The sequence below is a fragment of the Oncorhynchus kisutch genome, linkage group LG30 (genome assembly GCF_002021735.2).
Source record: "Oncorhynchus kisutch isolate 150728-3 linkage group LG30, Okis_V2, whole genome shotgun sequence".
Lineage (NCBI taxonomy): Eukaryota > Metazoa > Chordata > Actinopteri > Salmoniformes > Salmonidae > Oncorhynchus > Oncorhynchus kisutch.
The window spans coordinates 36,288,478-36,305,361 of NC_034203.2; the positions used below are offsets into that span (position 1 = coordinate 36,288,478).

Genomic DNA, 16,884 nt, shown 5'->3' on the forward strand with positions numbered 1-16,884 from the left:
ACATTTGCAGGGCACTGCACCAGCCTATACATACCGCTAGGCTGGAGAAAAATAGTGTGTAAATGTGTGTGCGTTCAGCTTTAAGAGGAGGAAGACCATGGTCGTCACACAGAAGTAGGAAGATTACCAGGGACTCTTAATCCGATACAGTAGAACCTCCATTAAAAACAATACAAATACCGAAAATGTAAACTCGCCCCTTTAAAGACCAAACACAGCCCATGCTTTATTTTGACCGGCTTTTCGTAAGACCACGGCTAAATGGAGGAAATAGCTGGCATGTTTATAAATCGCACAACCATGAAAATAAACTAGCCAGCTAGCATAATGCCAATTTATCATTAGCACTCGTGCCATTTTAGCTACCTGTCCAGATATTTGTTTGGCAACAAAGTGAAGCACAATATACGCACTTTACGAAACCGTAACTTGGTGCATTTAAATTGCTAGCAAATAATTAGCTTGCTACCTAAACTTTTTTTAAACACAAACAACAACCAGGTACCCGGACCTACAAGACAATGAAGTAACGTTAGCTGAGGCTAGCTTGCTTTTGGGGTGGGGAGAAGATGGCCAGCGGAAAATTGTAACTCCAACACTGGCCAAATGTCTCAGCTAGCTAGCTAATATATATAAATATACATATAAAATGTATTAGCTACATGTTTTAGTAGTTCGTGATTAGCTATCTTCGCATTGGCAAACTACCTGGGTTGTCAAAAGGCGAACTAGCCAAGTGCTGCTCTAAAAATAATTGTTAAGAGTCCAACGACAGAACAAACACTCGACAATCCGATTCAGATTGACTGTCTCTGTTCGGTCGACTCAACTCAAAAAATATAGTTTCGAAGTGACATTATTAAAATACTAAATATCGTCTGACTATGTGTAGTCATAACAATAAAGTCTGGAGATGCGACTTCTATAAAACGTATGCACCGCCCTTCCCGTTCCCAACCGTAGCTTTTGCTCTGCGGAGAAGTGCTACTTTTCAACAGCCCATCAGCTTCTCTATCGTCACAGATAGGTGGAGGAAGAGGAGCTGGCTCGCGACAAGTCCGAATAAAAGGCTTCCCTCAATCCACTTCCACAAAAAAACTTCGGGACACCTCAATCAACTTACTCGGTCGATTCGACAGCGATCCGTCGACTGCGGGTCGTCCAAGGTATTTAGGAGGACAATCAGCTCCGATAATTCGATGTTATTTAAAAATCCAGGGGATACCCTCTTTTTTTTCTGCCCTCCCCGCTACCGCCTCTGTTGCCAAATAATGCGCTTCTCAACACACATGGAGCTGCGGCGTCACCACAGTGGGCATGCGCGCTTAAGCACGCCAGGGGGACCAAGTGCACGTCTATAACCACTGATCACCAAGGGGCAAAGCAGCACAACCATGCCACCGTCCCTAGGTCTTGTGGTTGCTTCTTGCCTAAAATACAAGTAACAGCTGATCCAGGATCAGGATGATTTTTAGCATAGCGAGGAGGAATAAGGAGAACGGATCACAGATCAGTTGCCATAGACATGGGTCTGAGGCTGAACCCTATTCACGTGCACAGTGGATATGGTGGATGCCATATATCTCCTTCTCTTTTCATAACAGGTCAGAAGACAATACAGAAGCAAAGTGTATCAACATCAGCAGTATCAATACCATGGTGAATAGCCTACCTTTGGGCATTCATGATTGAGACCCCACACTTGGTAGAATGTTCGATTTCAGTCTTTATAATCCAGTTAATCTCAATGAGAAATGACCACAGCTCACCTAACCTGAGTTTAAAAAAAGTAATGCTCTGTGTGTAAGGGAAGTGTGGAGATGTGGGTTCAAGTTGCCTCTACGAACAGATCCAGGCTCAGCTTAGCTTACTTTACCCTGCCCCAATGCTTACAATACTGACCTTAGACCAGTGTCAACGTTATACTCCAAGTACTCAGGTTATGGGTAAGGGGGAGAAGTGGGGGGATGGATGCTCAAAAGAGCAGGGGGACTGGGGGAGGGATACTCAAAAAAGTGAATGCCCCTTTCAGCTAATTCTTATGCTGTTCTTCCCCAAAGACACATGGTGAAGTTGCCTCATACACTGATCTGAGGTCAGTTTTGTTTCCCCTCCCTAATGTTTAAGGTTAGTCAAGGTATCCTTATCTTTGGCCCTAAATGACTTCATACATCATCACGCCACACATCTCGCTCATCTCTTCACAGGTTCCCTTGTCTGCTCGTGTCAGAGTAAAGCCCTGTTACTTGTTAATCAGGCAGTGAACGGGTCTGTTTTCGCTTTGCCTGGATGATGTCAGACCTGTCCACTCAACCAGCATTATACGCCCTGAGTCCAACACTAAATGTGAGATTCAGCTAGGGTCGTTGATCGTTATTTGCTTAGTTAAACCTGGTGTTGTAGCATTAGAATAAAACAAAGCAGCGCCTTAGGACTAAGAGTGAAGACTAGGCTCCTAATATAGAAGACTACTGAAGACAGTCAGGTTGCTTCATTGTTCTGGACTACTGCAGTCAGAGCATCTGACTAGTGACCCGTCCATCGCAGACTGAATACCACTCCCTTCACATAGCGTCTGGGTTCCTTTACCATTCCCAGCTCTCTTCTTGGCACTATCAAATCATGACTTTAAATCCCATGCACTTGTACGTTTGTAAATGTAATACAATGGAGGTTTTGTGCTTGTGATGTATTTTTGTTCCTGTTATGGTCCCCTTACATTCTCTGACTCCATGACTCCCTGTTTTTTCTCTCTATTCACAGTAAGCATTGGTGAGAAAACAGACTACATTCCTTATGCATCTTTCATAAAGACGTGAACATATGAATGATCTCTGGTAAATATTCATTAACCACAACACATTGTGGCGATCAACCAATAAGAACCACGTCCTAATTTCAGATTCACACAGCGTTTATTTTACTGTGGTATGGTCACGGACTGTGGCTTCTCCTCTCCCTGCATGAGGTAATGGCCGCCAGTAACATCATGACAGCTTCAACTTAATCCCCATTAAGTACTGTACAAAGCAGGAAGTAGCCGTCGCAGTCACGATCAGCCCCACTCACTATTTGGCAGGAAGTGCTAGGGCCTCCTCCTTCACATAGCTTTGCTAAGACACCTATTACCTAATAAGCATCAGTGGCTAGTATCACACTCACAGCAGTGCCTTGAAATCTCACCCCCCCCCCCTCTTCCCCCTTTCCCATTCTTTCTCTTTCAAGCTCATCTCTCTTTACTCTATCCTTTCACAAAACCATTGGAGGGTAATCATCTGCATTCTTTATATTGAGATGAAGCAGATTGTGGGGTTATTGGTTGTTTTATCCTGCCCTTTCATTGGAGCGGTCTGAGGAGGTAGAAGTGGCCTCTACACTCTGACACGGGTTCAGTATTTTGTCACCTCCCTAAAGTCTAAGATTTAGATCAAGCGTTGGTTAATCTGATCCTAGACCTGCGTTTAAGGGCAATTTTTACCTCAAGCTAGTCTACCTCAGGCTTCTACACTAGGCTCTGCAAATCAGACATAAAGACAAACATGTGACCAGTCTGGAGGACTGATCTCAGTAACTGTCTCACGTACACTTGAGGTAGAATATGCCTGTAACTACAGATCTAGGATGAGATTATGTCACCACATCCCTAGCCTTTACCATTAGGGGGATTCAAATATCTGACCCTGTATCAGTGGTTAGGGGGAACCCTCTACTGACTTCCTTAATGTCCCTGTGGTAGAACAACTATGGGGTAAATCTTAAGAATCTTTCCTTGATTCGTGTCCTTGATTCCTTAACCTCCTTCTCAAAACAGGAAGGTCTGAGGGGAGGAACCTGTGTTTTGTGAAAGCCGTTGAGGCATCAAGGACACTGGGAATCAAGGAAATATTTCATTTAGAATATTAACATGGAAACCTCCATAAAGTTTAAGAATATTAACATTGGTGTAGACAACCATTTTTTTTAGGGAACCTTTGGGTCAGTGTAATTCAAACATTGGTCAAGACACTACACAATCAGCCTTTTGGTAGAGCATGGCGCTTGCAACAGCAGGGTTGTGGGTTCGATTGCCACAGGGGAGCAGTACAAAAATGTATGCACTCATTACTGTAAATTGCTCTGGATAAGAGCGTATGCTAAATGACAAAAATCCAATGCAGCGACGATCCCCACACCCATTAACTGTATAATCCCAACAACAAGTTTCATTCAAAGGGAAAATGTCTTCACACATCTTCCCACATACTGTATATTGAGGGCATAAATGTGCCTTTAAGCATAAACGTGAAAATAAGCAATTTGAGTGTCACATATCAAATTTGTCACATATGTGTGTGTTCCATGGGTTGAACAGAGCAGTTAGATGTTATGCATCAGTCAGGACCAATGCTCTGGACAAATCAAAGTTGAAGATGATAACGTGTTGAGTTGGAATGTTCAGATCAGCATAAAATACAGTTGATGTAAAAGAGAACTACATATTGTTTTTACAATTATCTTCTTTTTTAAAGTCTTGATGTGTTGAAAGAAATCTTTTATTTAAAAACACAAAACCAGAATTCTAAAATACTGTAATGAGCAGGGTAACCAACCTATTATAACTTGTAGTATAACGTAGACGTGAAAATAAAAACAAAAGGCAGTCGTCGTAGCTCTAGCATTTTGTTTCACAACTGACCAAACCTAGTATTTACATGTTTAAATCATTCATAAGAAACATAAAAATAGACATTGGGGAAAAAGGTCACAAAACATTTATATTTTCTGCCATATCTATACAAAAAAACGTACCTGCAAAAATAAATAGTGAAACCGATATAATATGGTCAAACATGGTATATAAATAGCCAAACTTTACAAAATCAAATAAATGGATTCATTTGTTAAAAATAAAGAGGGAAATATTATTGTTTATAAGGCTGCCAAACTAAGTCTGCATTGTGATACAATACAATGACAATCAAATATAAATTACAGAGTGATTAAGAAGTGTGTTATTCTTGAAAAAGTTGGTGATAGATTTGATAGTTGACAAACCCTTACTCGTTAAACAGTTCTGTAAAATAATACAAGTAAGTGTTTTCTGCCATGTCACCAACAGGTTGCTCAACAATGACTCTGCAGTGCCTCTCTCTGGGTGCACTTGGGAGTTTTCAGGGGGACAATACCTTTTAGATGTCTAAAATACAGGGAGATTTACAAGGTAAATAACAAACAAACGGTGGAACAAAAGGGAAAATATGAGTAGGAATAACATACAGTGCAGTCGGAAAGTATTCAGACCCCTTGACTTTTACCACATTTTGTTAATCACTCGCCTTATTCTAAAATTGATGAAATCGTATCTTTCCCCCTCATTTTTTATTTTACCTTTATTTAACTAGGCAAGTCAGTTAAGAACAAATTCTTATTTTCAATGACGGCCTAGGAACTGTAGGTTAACTCAAATCAAATCAAATGTATTTATATAGCCCTTCGTACATCAGCGGATATCTCAAAGTGCTGTACAGAACTGCCTCGTTCAGGGGCAGAACGACAGATTCAGTCTTGCAACCTTTCGGTTACTAGCCCAACACTCTAACCACTAGGCTACCCTCCTGCCGCCCTCATCACAATATCCCATAATGACAAATCAAAAACATTTTTTTCAAAAAAAAATGTAAACACCTTTGGCAGCGATTACAGCCCTGAGTCTTCTTGGGTATGACGCTACAAGCTTGGCACACCTGTATTTGGGGAGTTTCTCCCAATCTTCTCTGCTGATCCTCTCAAACTCTGTCAGATTGGATAGGGAGCATTGCTACACAGCTATTTTCAGGTCTCTCCCGAGATATTCGATTGAGTTCAAGTCTGGGCTCTGGCTGGGCCATTCAAGGACATTCAGACTTGTCCCGAAGCCACTCCTACGTTGTCTTGGCTGTGTGCTTAGGGTCATTGTCCTGATGGAAGGTGAATCTTCACTCCAGTCGGAGGAGCTGCGCGTACTGAAGCAGGTTTTCATCAAGCGTCTCTCTGTATTTTGCTCCATTCATCTTTGCCTCAATCCGGACTAGTTTTCCAGTCCCTGCCGCTGAAAAACGTCCCCACAGCACGATGATGCTAAAACTACGTGTCACCGTAGGGATGGTGCCAGGTTTCATCCTGACGTGACACTTGGCATTCAGGCCAAAGAGTTCAATCTTGGTTTCATAAGACCAGAGAATCTTGTTTCTCATGGTGTGCGTCTTTTAGATGCCTTTTTACAAACTCCAAGCGGGCTGTCATGTACCTTTTACTGAAGAGAGGCTTCCATCTGGCCACTCTACCATAAAGGCCTGATTGGTGGAGTGCTGCAGAGATGGTCGTCCTTCTGGAAGGTTCTCCCATCTCCACAGAGGAACTCTGGGTTCTTGGTCACCTCCCTAACCAAAGCCCTTCTCCCCCTATTGCTCAGTTTGGTCAGGCAGCCAGATCTAGAAAGAGTCTTGGTGGTTCCAAACTTCTTCCAGTTAAGAATGGAGGAGGCCACTGTCTTCTTGGGGACCTTCAATGCTGCATATATTTTTTGGTACCCTTCCCCAGATCTGTGCCGACACAATCCTGTTCCGGAGCTCTACAGACAATTTCGTTGATCTCATGGCTTGGTTTTTGCTCTGACATGGACTGTCAACTGCAGGACCTTAAAAAGACAGGTGTGTCCCTTTCCAAATCATGTCCAATCAATTGAATTTACAACAGGTGGACTCTAATCAAGTTGATGAAACATTCCAAGGACAATCAATGGAAACAGGATGCACATGAGCTCAATTTGAAGTCTCAAAGCAAAGGGTTTGCTGAATACTTTCCACAGGCACTATATCTAAATAAAATGTAGTATTAGTTTTGTTACCGCCTCCTGAAAAAAAAATGGGTGCAAACATTGCCTCCCAAATTCAACTTGCCATTAAAAATTATTATTGACTTAAAAAAGAAAATTATATTAAAATATTCACCCAATCCAATGTCTTAACTTCCCACTCCAGGACCGTTGTTAGGAGCTTGACAACAATGAAACTTGGGGGACAAAGTGTAGAACTTTAAACGATGGTTAGGTTCTATCTCAGGTCGCTGCAGTGTCACAGAGATGGTCTTCTTTCTTCAACTGGATTATTGTCCTGCCTTGAGTTCGGGGCACAACTCTGTGTGTGAAAACCTTCTATGGTACCTTATTGTCAGCAATTCAATGTCAACCATTCATACCGCCAGCTAGACCAAAAAGCTAGCTTCTACTCCAGGCTACTCATCACGTTACATTTCAACTCTATAAAGGTGCATAGTTTCATTATGTGTACGCCCTGCTAATGCAGTGCCCAGTGGCAGTCTCTCTGAGGTAGGAGTAAGCTCAGTTCTCTCTCAACTCACCACCTAAAGATAAACACCTTTTGCGTGTCCCACCACCCTCCCACTAAAAAAGTCCTACCTTTGAAAGAACAAGTTCAAATCTTTAGAATTCTAGATAAAATATGTAGTATTGTTTCAGCATTGGTTAGCTATGCTCGTTGGCATAGTAACTACAATGAAACTGGTCAATACTGAAACAAACCAGCATCCAGATCAGCGGCATACCAGTCTGCCCCTTCACATCTCTATCCCTCTTCTACCCCCTCTACCTTTCCCTTCCTTTCTCTCTCCAGCTCACTCCCTCTCATGGTGTGGTGGTGCTTAGAGCAGGCTGGCCAGGCTGGTAGAGGGTCCATTCTGGGCCTGGAACTGACCCACTGGAGGAGGTCCATCCGTCCACTGCAACAACACACAGTCTTGTCAGCTCGCTGTCTCACACTCATTCCTCTAGCTGGAATGTCTACTTGTTAAATGTCAATTGTAAAGTCATTTGTCTGTAAAGTATTTTTGGCTATGTGTCGGACCCCAGGAAGACAAGCTATCGTCATGGTGTCAGCTAATGATGATCCTAATAAAATAAAATCATTCCTCTAACTGTGCATGTACTTGTTGTGTATTTTCTGCGTATAAATATTCACCATGGTGCAGTATAAAGATATTGATGGATGACTAACTGATATACTGATTGATCAGTTCTTATCCAAATGAAGTTATGCTTTGGAAGGCTGTGCATGGGTTATAAAGACTGAGTGATTGATGAATCATACACTGATGAGGTTGTGCTCAGGGAGGCTGCAGGCAGCGATGTGGTCCTGCAGGAGCTGCTGGGAGAAGTTCTGGTGCATCTGAGCTGCTTCATGGGCGTCTATCGTGTTCCCACATGCCTTGTTCAGATCTACAGGGAGAACAGTCATTTCAGTCAGTACATCTCAAAAACAGACACACACAGACAGGTGTTGCCTTACCCTTGAGCAGAGCCGAGGACCAGAGCTGGACTGACATATCAGGGATCTTGCTGGCCAGCTGCATGGCTGGGACCACCATGTTGTTACTCTCCTGGCGGAAACACAGACAGAACCAAATGCATGGTTCAGATTCAATCACACCTCCTAGCATTGCTCCGAGAAATTATGTGCTTTTGGAAACACTGCAATATGATCCTGGAGAGCCCTGTGATGTGATCTCACCCGGTGGTTCCCCAGTACGTAGAAGATATGCCCCAGTAGGACCAGAGAGCATGCAGTCAGACGATTCAGGTCTTCAGCATTGGACATCTTCAGAGTCTCCCTCAGGAACCGCCTAACGCAACACACAGTCACTAACATGTTTTTGTTAAGGTTTCACAGCCGCGCTCTTCAGCTTTCTTTCCAACTGAGCAGGTATTCTAAACGTGTGAAGATATTATTTGTATGTGATGTAATGGAGATGTACATCAAGAAATAGTTTCTGGTGAGCCATGGTTGAACTTACTTGGCCTCATTATAGCGTCCCTGGAAGAAAGAGAGCAGTCCACGGATGTAGAAGGCTGCTGCTCGCAGACAATGAGAGCTGGAACGGGAGGAGTAGAGGAGTCCATTTAGAATCAAACATCAATCGCAAGATTGCAAAAATACATAGATAAACATACAAACACTTTCTTACCTGACAGGGAAGTTGTGATCAGGATTTATCCTCTCCAACAGGTTATAAAGCTGTTATAACAGAAACAGGGACATATTACGTCAGGTGAAGAACTCACATTCATCACATACAACAACCCTGCTATCCTGAATGCACCCCAGATGCCCTCTGACCTCCTGGTCCCTGTTGCCCTCCCTGATATAGACGCTGGCCAGGTTGGTTACAATGAACGCCCACAGTTCCTGGTGCGTCGTCAGCTGAAAGAGTGAAACACAGATGTATTTCAATTAACACACCCAGAAATATCAAACTAAGGAGGTTACTAATTTTGCCAATAGATATCTTAGTAGACACACTCACGTCACTCACCCGCAGGGCAGCAGTGAACTGCGCCTCAGCGTTATCCATGCAGTTCACTGAGAGACAGTACAGACCCTGGAATAGACCACAACAGTGACGAGGGAGGTGATCGGCACAACATAGCAAATCATAACAGAACAACTACCTGTCCACTGCAAAGTACAGATATAAGAAATAGAAATCCAAGGCTAGAAAGCTACTCACTAGCAGGGTGTGTAGCTGGGATGCATGGTTGGTGAATAACCTGGGAGACTGTGCACACAGCTGACACACCTGAGAGATCTGAGAACAGGGAAACCATCAGCATCACGAAAATCTATCCGTTTACATGAATTCATGTGTATGTTAAGCATGTTCCCTACCTCTTGCAATGCCGTGGCCTTGTGACCAGTGACGAGTCGGCACATGATGATGTGCTCCAGCAGAATGACTTGGAATGTGGAGAGGATGGGGCTGGAGTCCAGCACTGGAAAACACATCAATATCAGCAGCATCAACAGAAAGTCACTGACAACCACAATACTTCTACAGCTGAAAAATCACTGGGAGATTGAGAGAGGGTGAGGATCCCAGAGATCCTTTTAAATGACCTCTATATGTAATTCTATGGTGAGGATTCCATTGACTTACTTTTGAGCTTTTCCAGCTGCATGAGAGCTTTGTCTGTGTATTTCTGGGCCTTCTCCAGGTAGCCTGCTTGCATGGAGTGCATGACTGTCACCTGTGGAAGAAAAACAAGTAAGTAAAGTCTGTCGTGACAAGAAAAATATGACCAATAGAGGTCAAAGGTCACTTGCAGTAGCTGTATCCCACCAGGTAGACAAGGACACACATGTGCTCCTTGGGCAGCCAGTGGAACAGGTCGGCAGGGTTACTGGGTAGGATCTCATCGTCGTGGAGTGTAGAGATGGTCTGGATGCACTGCTGCAGCTGCTTCAGACACGGCTTCACACTCTTCACCTATCAGCCCAAAGATATTTATTACATCGGTTATGTGCCTTTTCAAGTGGGATTACATCTGGAATTGTATGATGACTTCATCTCTGCGTGCATATTGCTCCTAAATCTTGCCGTGTTAATTAAGTCCTATTTTATACAGTTGAGGTCAGAAGTTTACATACACTTAGGTTGGAGTCATTACAACTTGATTTTCAACCACGCCACAAATTTCTTGTTAACAAACTATCGTTTTGGCAAGTCAGTTAGGAAATCTACTTTGCGCATGACAAGTCATTTTTTGTTTACAGACAGATTCTTTCACTTATAATTCACAATTCCAGAAGGCACACTAAATTGACTGTGCCTTTAAACAGCTTGGAAAATTCCAGAAAATGATGTCATGGCTTTAGAAGCTTCTGATAGGCTAATTGACATCATTTGAGTCAGTTGGAGGTGTACCTGTGGATGAAGGCCTACCTTCAAACTCGGTGCCTCTTTGCTTGACATCATGGGAAAATCAAAAGAAATCAGCCAAGACCTCAGAAAAAGACCTCCACAAGCTTGGAATCCTTGGGAGTAATTTCAAAATTCCTGAAGGTACCATGTCCATCTGTACAAATAGCAGTTTGCAAGTATAAACACCATGGGACCACGCAGTCATCATACCGCTCAGGAAGGAGACGTGTTCTGTCTCCTAGAGATTAATGTACTTTGGTGCGAAAAGTGATAATCAATCCAAGAATAACAATAAAGGACCTTGTGAAGATGCTGGAGGAAACAGGTACAAAAGTATCTATATCCACAGTAAAACGAGTCTAATATCGACATAACCTGAAAGGCCGCTCAGCAAGGAAGAAGCCACTGCTCCAAAACCCCAACAAAAAAGCCAGACTACAGTTTGCAACTGTTCATGGGGACAAAGATCATACTTTTTGGAGAAATATCCTCTGGTCTGATGAAACAAAAATAGAACTGTTTGGCCATAATGACCATCGTTATGTTTGGAGGAAAAAGGGGGAGGCTTGCAAGTCGAAGAACACCATCCCAACCGTGAACCACGGGGGTGGTAGTGCCATGTTGTGGGGGTGCTTTGCTGCAGGAGGGACTGGTGCACTTCCCAAAATATGGCCGCATGAGGGAGGAAAATAATGTGGCTATATTGAAGCGAAATCTCAAGACATCAGTTAAAGCTTGGTCGCAAATGGGTCTATCAAAGGGACAATGACCCCAAGCATACTTCTAAAGTTGTGGCAATATGGCTTAAGGACAACAAAGTCAAGGTATTGGAGTGGCCATCACAAAGTCCTGACCTCAATCCCATAGAACATTTGTGGGCAGAACTGAAAAAGCATGTGCGAGCAAGGAGGCCTACAAACCTGACTCAGTTACACCAGCTCTGTCAGGAGGAAATGGGCCAAAATTCACCCAACTTAAAGTGGGAAGCTTATGGAAGGCTACCCGAAATGTTTGACCCAAGTTAAACAATTTAAAAGGCAAAGCTACCAAATACTAATTGAGTGTATGCAAACATCTGACCCACTGGGAATGTGATGAAATAAATAAAAGCTTAAATAAATCATTTCACATTCTCAAAATAAAGTGGTGATCCTAAATGACCTAAGACGTGGCATTTTTACTCTGATTAAATGTCAGAAATTGTGAAAAACTGAATTTATTTGGCTACGGTGTATGTAAACTTCCAACTTCAACTGTACATTTTTGACAACAGGCCCCTTATCTTTTTATTTTGTGACCATGGACCACATAATCAGGACTTCATAAAAACTCAGGCATTATCCCACGTCTGCTAAGTGAGTGAGGTCTACTGTATCTATATTTTACAGTGGCTTGCGAAAGTATTCACCCCCCTTGGCATTTTTCCTATTTTGTTGCCTTACAACCTGGAATTATTTTTTGGGGGGGTTTGTATCATTTGATGTACACAACATGCCTACCACCTTGAAGATGCAATTTTTTGTGTGTGAAACAAACAAGAAATAAAAACAGAAAACTTGAGCTTGCATAACTATTCACCCCCCCAAAGTCAATACTTTGTAGAGCTACCTTTCGCAGCAATTACAGCTGCAAGTCTCTTGGGGTATGTCTCTAAAAGCTTGGCACATCTAGCCACTGGGATTTTTTCCCATACTTCAAGGCAAAACTGTTCCAACTCCTTCAAAATTGGATGGGTTCCGCTGGTGTACAGCAATCTTTAAGTCATACCCCAGATTCTCAATTGGATTGAGGTCTGGGCTTTGACTAGGCCATTCCAAGATATTTAAATGTTTCCCCTTAAACCACTCGAGTGTTGCTTTAGCAGTATGCTTAGGGTCATTGTCCTGCTGGAAGGTTTACCGCCGTCCCAGTTTCAAATCTCTGGAAGAATGAAACAGGTTTCCCTCAAGAATTTCCCTGTATTTAGTGCCATCCATCATTCCTTCAATTGTTTTATCTTAATTTTATTTGACCCCCTTTTCTCCCCAATTTCGTGGTATCCAATTGTTAGTAGTTACTATCTTGTCTCATCGCTACAGTCCCGTACTGGTTCGGGAGAGACGAAGGTCGAAAGCCATGCGTCCTCCGAAACACAAACCAACTAAGCCGCACTGCTTCTTAATACAGCACGCATCCAACCCGGAAGCCAGCCGCACCAATGTGTCGGAGGAAACACTGTGCATCCGGCGACCTGGTTAGCGTGCACTGCACCCGGCCTGCCACAGGAGTCGCTAGTGCGCGATGAGACAAAGGATATCCCTACCGGCCAAACCCTCCCTAACGACACTAGGCCAATTGTGCGTCGCCCCACAGACCTCCCGGTCGCGGCCGGCTGCGACAGAGCCTGGGCGCGAACCCAGAGTCTCTGCGATGCAGTGCCCTAGACCACTGCGCCACCCGAGTGGCTTTTTTCTGGCCACTCTTCCATTAAGCCCAGCTCTGTGGAGTATACGGTTTAAAGTGGTCCTATGGACAGATACTCCAGTCTCCACTGTGGAGCTTTGAAGCTCCTTCAGGGTAATCTTTGGTCTCTTTGTTGCCTCTCTGATTAATGTGAGTTTTGGTTGGCACCCCTCTCTTGGCAGGTTTATTGTGGTGTCATATTCTTTACATTTTTTAATAATAGATTTAATGGTGCTCCGTGGGATGTTCAAAGTTTCAGATATTTTTTTTATAACCCAACCCTGATCTGTACTTCTCCACAACTCTGTCCCTGACCTGTTTGGAGAACTCCATGGTCTTCATGGTGCCCTTTGCTTAGTGGTGTTGCAGACTCTGGGGCCTTTCAGAACAGGTTTATATATACTGAGATGTGACAGATCATGTGACACTAAAATAAAGTCCACCTGTGTGCAATCTAACAAATATGACTTCTGAAGGTAATTGGTTGCACCAGATCTTATTTAGGGGCTTCATAGCAAAGGGGAGGTGAATACATATGCACACACCACTTTTCCGTATTTTTTGTTGTTGAATTTTGTGAAACAAGATATTTTATTTCACTTGACCAATTTGGACTGCTTTGTGTATATCCATCACATGAAACCCAAATCCATTTAAATTACAGGTTGTAATGCAACAAAATAGGAAAAAAGCCAAGGGGATGAATACTTTTGCAAGGCCCTGTACTGTATGTAGATTGTGTAAATTCCTGTCTATATTCTGTCTACTTCATTAAGTCAAATTCCGGGTATGTGTAAATGTACTTGGCGTATAAAGGTGATTCTGATGCTGTACCTGTCCAGCGTCCAGGTAGTGTGTGACCTGCAGCACCAGGAAGAACACCCTGAGAGACTCCTTCTGGATGGGGTTTCCCTGCCAGTTCTCCACGATGGTCCCACACAGAGTCAACAGAGGATGCACTTCCCCCAGCTTCCTCTCCATCAGCAGCAGCTTTAGACAAACACACAGGGTGACATTTCACTCTTCTTAAAACCGGTGCAATTTTGTCCCTAAAAATATATTTCTCTTACAAATGATTCAAGTAGGATGCCTCAAATCTTCCATTACAACAATGTCTATCCGCTAGTGACTATTAATGCAGGTAAGTAAGTAAACATTGCAAAAATAAGCATTTATTTCATTTTTTAGGTGGCCATCAAGACATTCATTAAAAAACAGCAATGGTCTAAGTGGTTTCAGCAGAATTGAATATTGAATTTACTTAGTTTTATCATTATTCGATTTTAATTCATCGTCATGAGAGAATGTCTTGACATGATTAGTATATTTCTCAACTTACCATTCCTTTACTCAACAGAAAGAGAGCTCTGTGCAGGAAGAAAGAAAACAAGGATATCAGTAACATTACCTGACCAGACCATAACACTAGTTCTCAGGGCAGTAAAAACAACACCTTGATAAAGTACAGACATTACTAGAACTGTTAAACTGTTTTACTTGTATTGTGTTCTACCATGATACACTACCTGGTGTATTCAGAGCCCACTACCCTGGTATACTCTGCCCCTACCCCCAGGAGGTCACAAGCTGACACCAGATCCTTCTCCAGTGTGTGCAGTTGCTGAAGAAAAATAAATAAAAAGGACAAGAAAACTTTTATCCACTATTTAAGACAAGTAAATAATGACCCATATAGATGTAAATTGAGGTGAATAACAGCTAAATACATTTCTGTGAACCTCGACTTCAGAACTGATTTGAATTGTTCAATTTCAGTCATTTTACAGATTGGGTTATCAGGTCCAGTTGTTAGGTTGACTTACCGCCAGTTGGAAAAGCAATCTGCAGTGCCAGTAGGGAGTTTGCTGGGAGATCTGGATGGCCTTCCGCAGCAAGGGCTTTGCCGAATCAACCAGATTCTTCAAAGAAAGACCAGATCAGAGATAATCATCAGTTCATTGACTTAAATAAATAACTTTTACAACAATACTGTATAGGACACTACAAATCAGAAGTGTTTGCTAAACCAACTAACATATCCGAGTTAATCTTACTGTTTCAGAGTTCACTTACATGCAAAAGCAGCTTAATGAGGGAAAAGACAACGCAAGGATTACCGATTAGGCCTATTTTATGATGACATAACAGCCAAAGCCAAAATAATGGAGTATGATATTTTGTCTTACAAAAGGTTGACAGACAGACAAAAATGCTGAGATAAACATGTGAACAGATAAGCAAGGCATGTTTAACACTGACATTTGATTGAATTCAGGTAATAGTGCAAGGTGAAGGTGGGCCACTGGTTGGAAATGAGAACAATACTACACTTACCTGTTGGCAATACAGTTCTGACAGAAGACTTGCTGCCTCGAATTTGACATCTTCAAACTGAGGGATCTGGTATTACTTGTAAAGGAAATGTATTTTTCTGCATGATAACACTAGCATCAATGAAGAAAAGAAAACGTACGGGGCATGGAGACATGGTAAACATTTGTTGAGGTAGATGCAAGCTCTCTCTCTATCACACACACACACGAAAGGATACTTGTTGTGATATGAACCACTATGGGGGGGGGGGGGGGGGGGGGGGGAACAGAATGAGAAAATTAGTTTCAATATCTGTGTAGTACATGCAATGTTGCATTGTTTGATTGATGTCCCAACAATTATTATAAGCTGACGCGCGATAATTAAATATCCTTACTGATAATCAACCACTCTCGTCCACTTTTCTGATCAACAACACACCGATAGCTTTGCCAAAGCTGCGGCCTTCCTTTAACCTCCCCTTTAAAACACATCCACGGAGTATCTGGGGAATGCTTACCGCTTTCTCCAAGTGGCTTCGGGCGAGTTCAGTGTTCTTGGTGTGGTGGTAGAGTACCGAGCCCAGCTGGAGATGAGTTCGGGCCTCGACCCTCTGCGGCGGCTTGAACTGAAACACCGCCTGCAAACAGTGGACGCAGAGACGGATCTTCGGAGGACTTGAGGTGCGAAAATGTTCCGCAAAGCCGAGCAGAGCTAGGTACCAAGATTCCGGGGCCTCTCCGCTTGTCGCCATCTTACTGACAACAAAAACATCAACAGTCGCTATCGCACCACTGCCGTTGTTCAGCGAGTTTGCTCCAGAGCGCTGATCTAGGATCGGTTATGCTCTCTGACTTCTGATTGCTATGGTTAGGTTGTGAAATGGTTAGCTGATCCTGGATCTGCGCGTAGGAGCAAGCGACCCCACGCGATTTCAATGGCAGCGATCACGGAGATCCCTTGCATCTTGGGACATGCAGTTGATTTACGTTTGCATAAACATAATACATGCATTTATTTATCATTTGTAAAAGTGATATAGCTTGACAAAATATGTTTACCTGAGTCCAATATTTGTATATTGTATGGATTATCTTTGACTTCCAGCGGTGAATAGTATTTTAACAGAACTAGAAAAAAAGTATGCGGAACCTTTTTATTTTATGAAAGCTCAACCTAGCCGAGACGATTTATTTGAAGGACTTGCGTACATGTTTAACTATTTACAGTATATATAACGTAGCAATCAATTCCAGCAATATCGGCTTCCACGCTGTGACGTTATTTGCGTAATCTCCCCAGTTGGGTTTGAGTCATTGGGCGCGTTCGAGCGCATCACTTTTGTCAAGTCTTTGACCATCGTTAGTCACTCTCTTTCAAAGGGATCCAGCTTTTGTC

The 16,884-nt window shown here is 42.8% G+C and overlaps 2 protein-coding genes across 9 annotated transcripts in view; both read right to left on the reverse strand.

Moving 5' to 3' along the window:
- The window catches only part of LOC109874996 (transcriptional repressor p66 alpha), a 40,863-nt gene extending 39,470 nt beyond the window's left edge, over positions 1-1,393 (reverse strand). For 3 of the 7 annotated variants that reach the window (XM_020467112.2, XM_020467111.2, XM_020467109.2), the window contains exon 1: positions 1,124-1,392. The gene's annotated coding sequence lies outside the window, so the exon portion shown is untranslated. Of the gene's footprint in view, positions 1-1,123 lie in introns of all 7 variants that reach the window. The other 4 variants (XM_031810848.1, XM_020467113.2, XM_020467114.2 and 1 more) reach the window with 3 other exon arrangements.
- Positions 1,394-4,514: 3,121 nt separating this feature from the next.
- LOC109875329 (MAU2 chromatid cohesion factor homolog) lies at positions 4,515-16,380 on the reverse strand. Of its 2 annotated transcripts, none has more exons than XM_031810851.1 (19): positions 16,007-16,380; positions 15,725-15,742; positions 15,508-15,573; positions 14,997-15,092; positions 14,700-14,794; positions 14,513-14,540; positions 14,008-14,163; positions 10,150-10,296; positions 9,967-10,057; positions 9,699-9,802; positions 9,541-9,618; positions 9,346-9,411; positions 9,150-9,233; positions 8,998-9,047; positions 8,827-8,904; positions 8,544-8,655; positions 8,322-8,412; positions 8,124-8,251; positions 4,515-7,755 (listed from the first exon to the last, which is right to left on the reverse strand). In XM_031810851.1, the coding sequence occupies exons 1-19, from the start codon at positions 16,238-16,240 to the stop codon at positions 7,678-7,680; spliced, it is 1,800 nt and encodes a 599-aa protein (XP_031666711.1). In that variant the 5' UTR covers positions 16,241-16,380; the 3' UTR covers positions 4,515-7,677. The 2 variants fall into 2 exon arrangements, with proteins under 2 accessions (XP_031666711.1, XP_031666710.1); XM_031810850.1 differs by having other exon boundaries at positions 9,337-9,411; positions 16,007-16,378.
- Between the last annotated feature and the right edge of the window lie 504 nt (positions 16,381-16,884).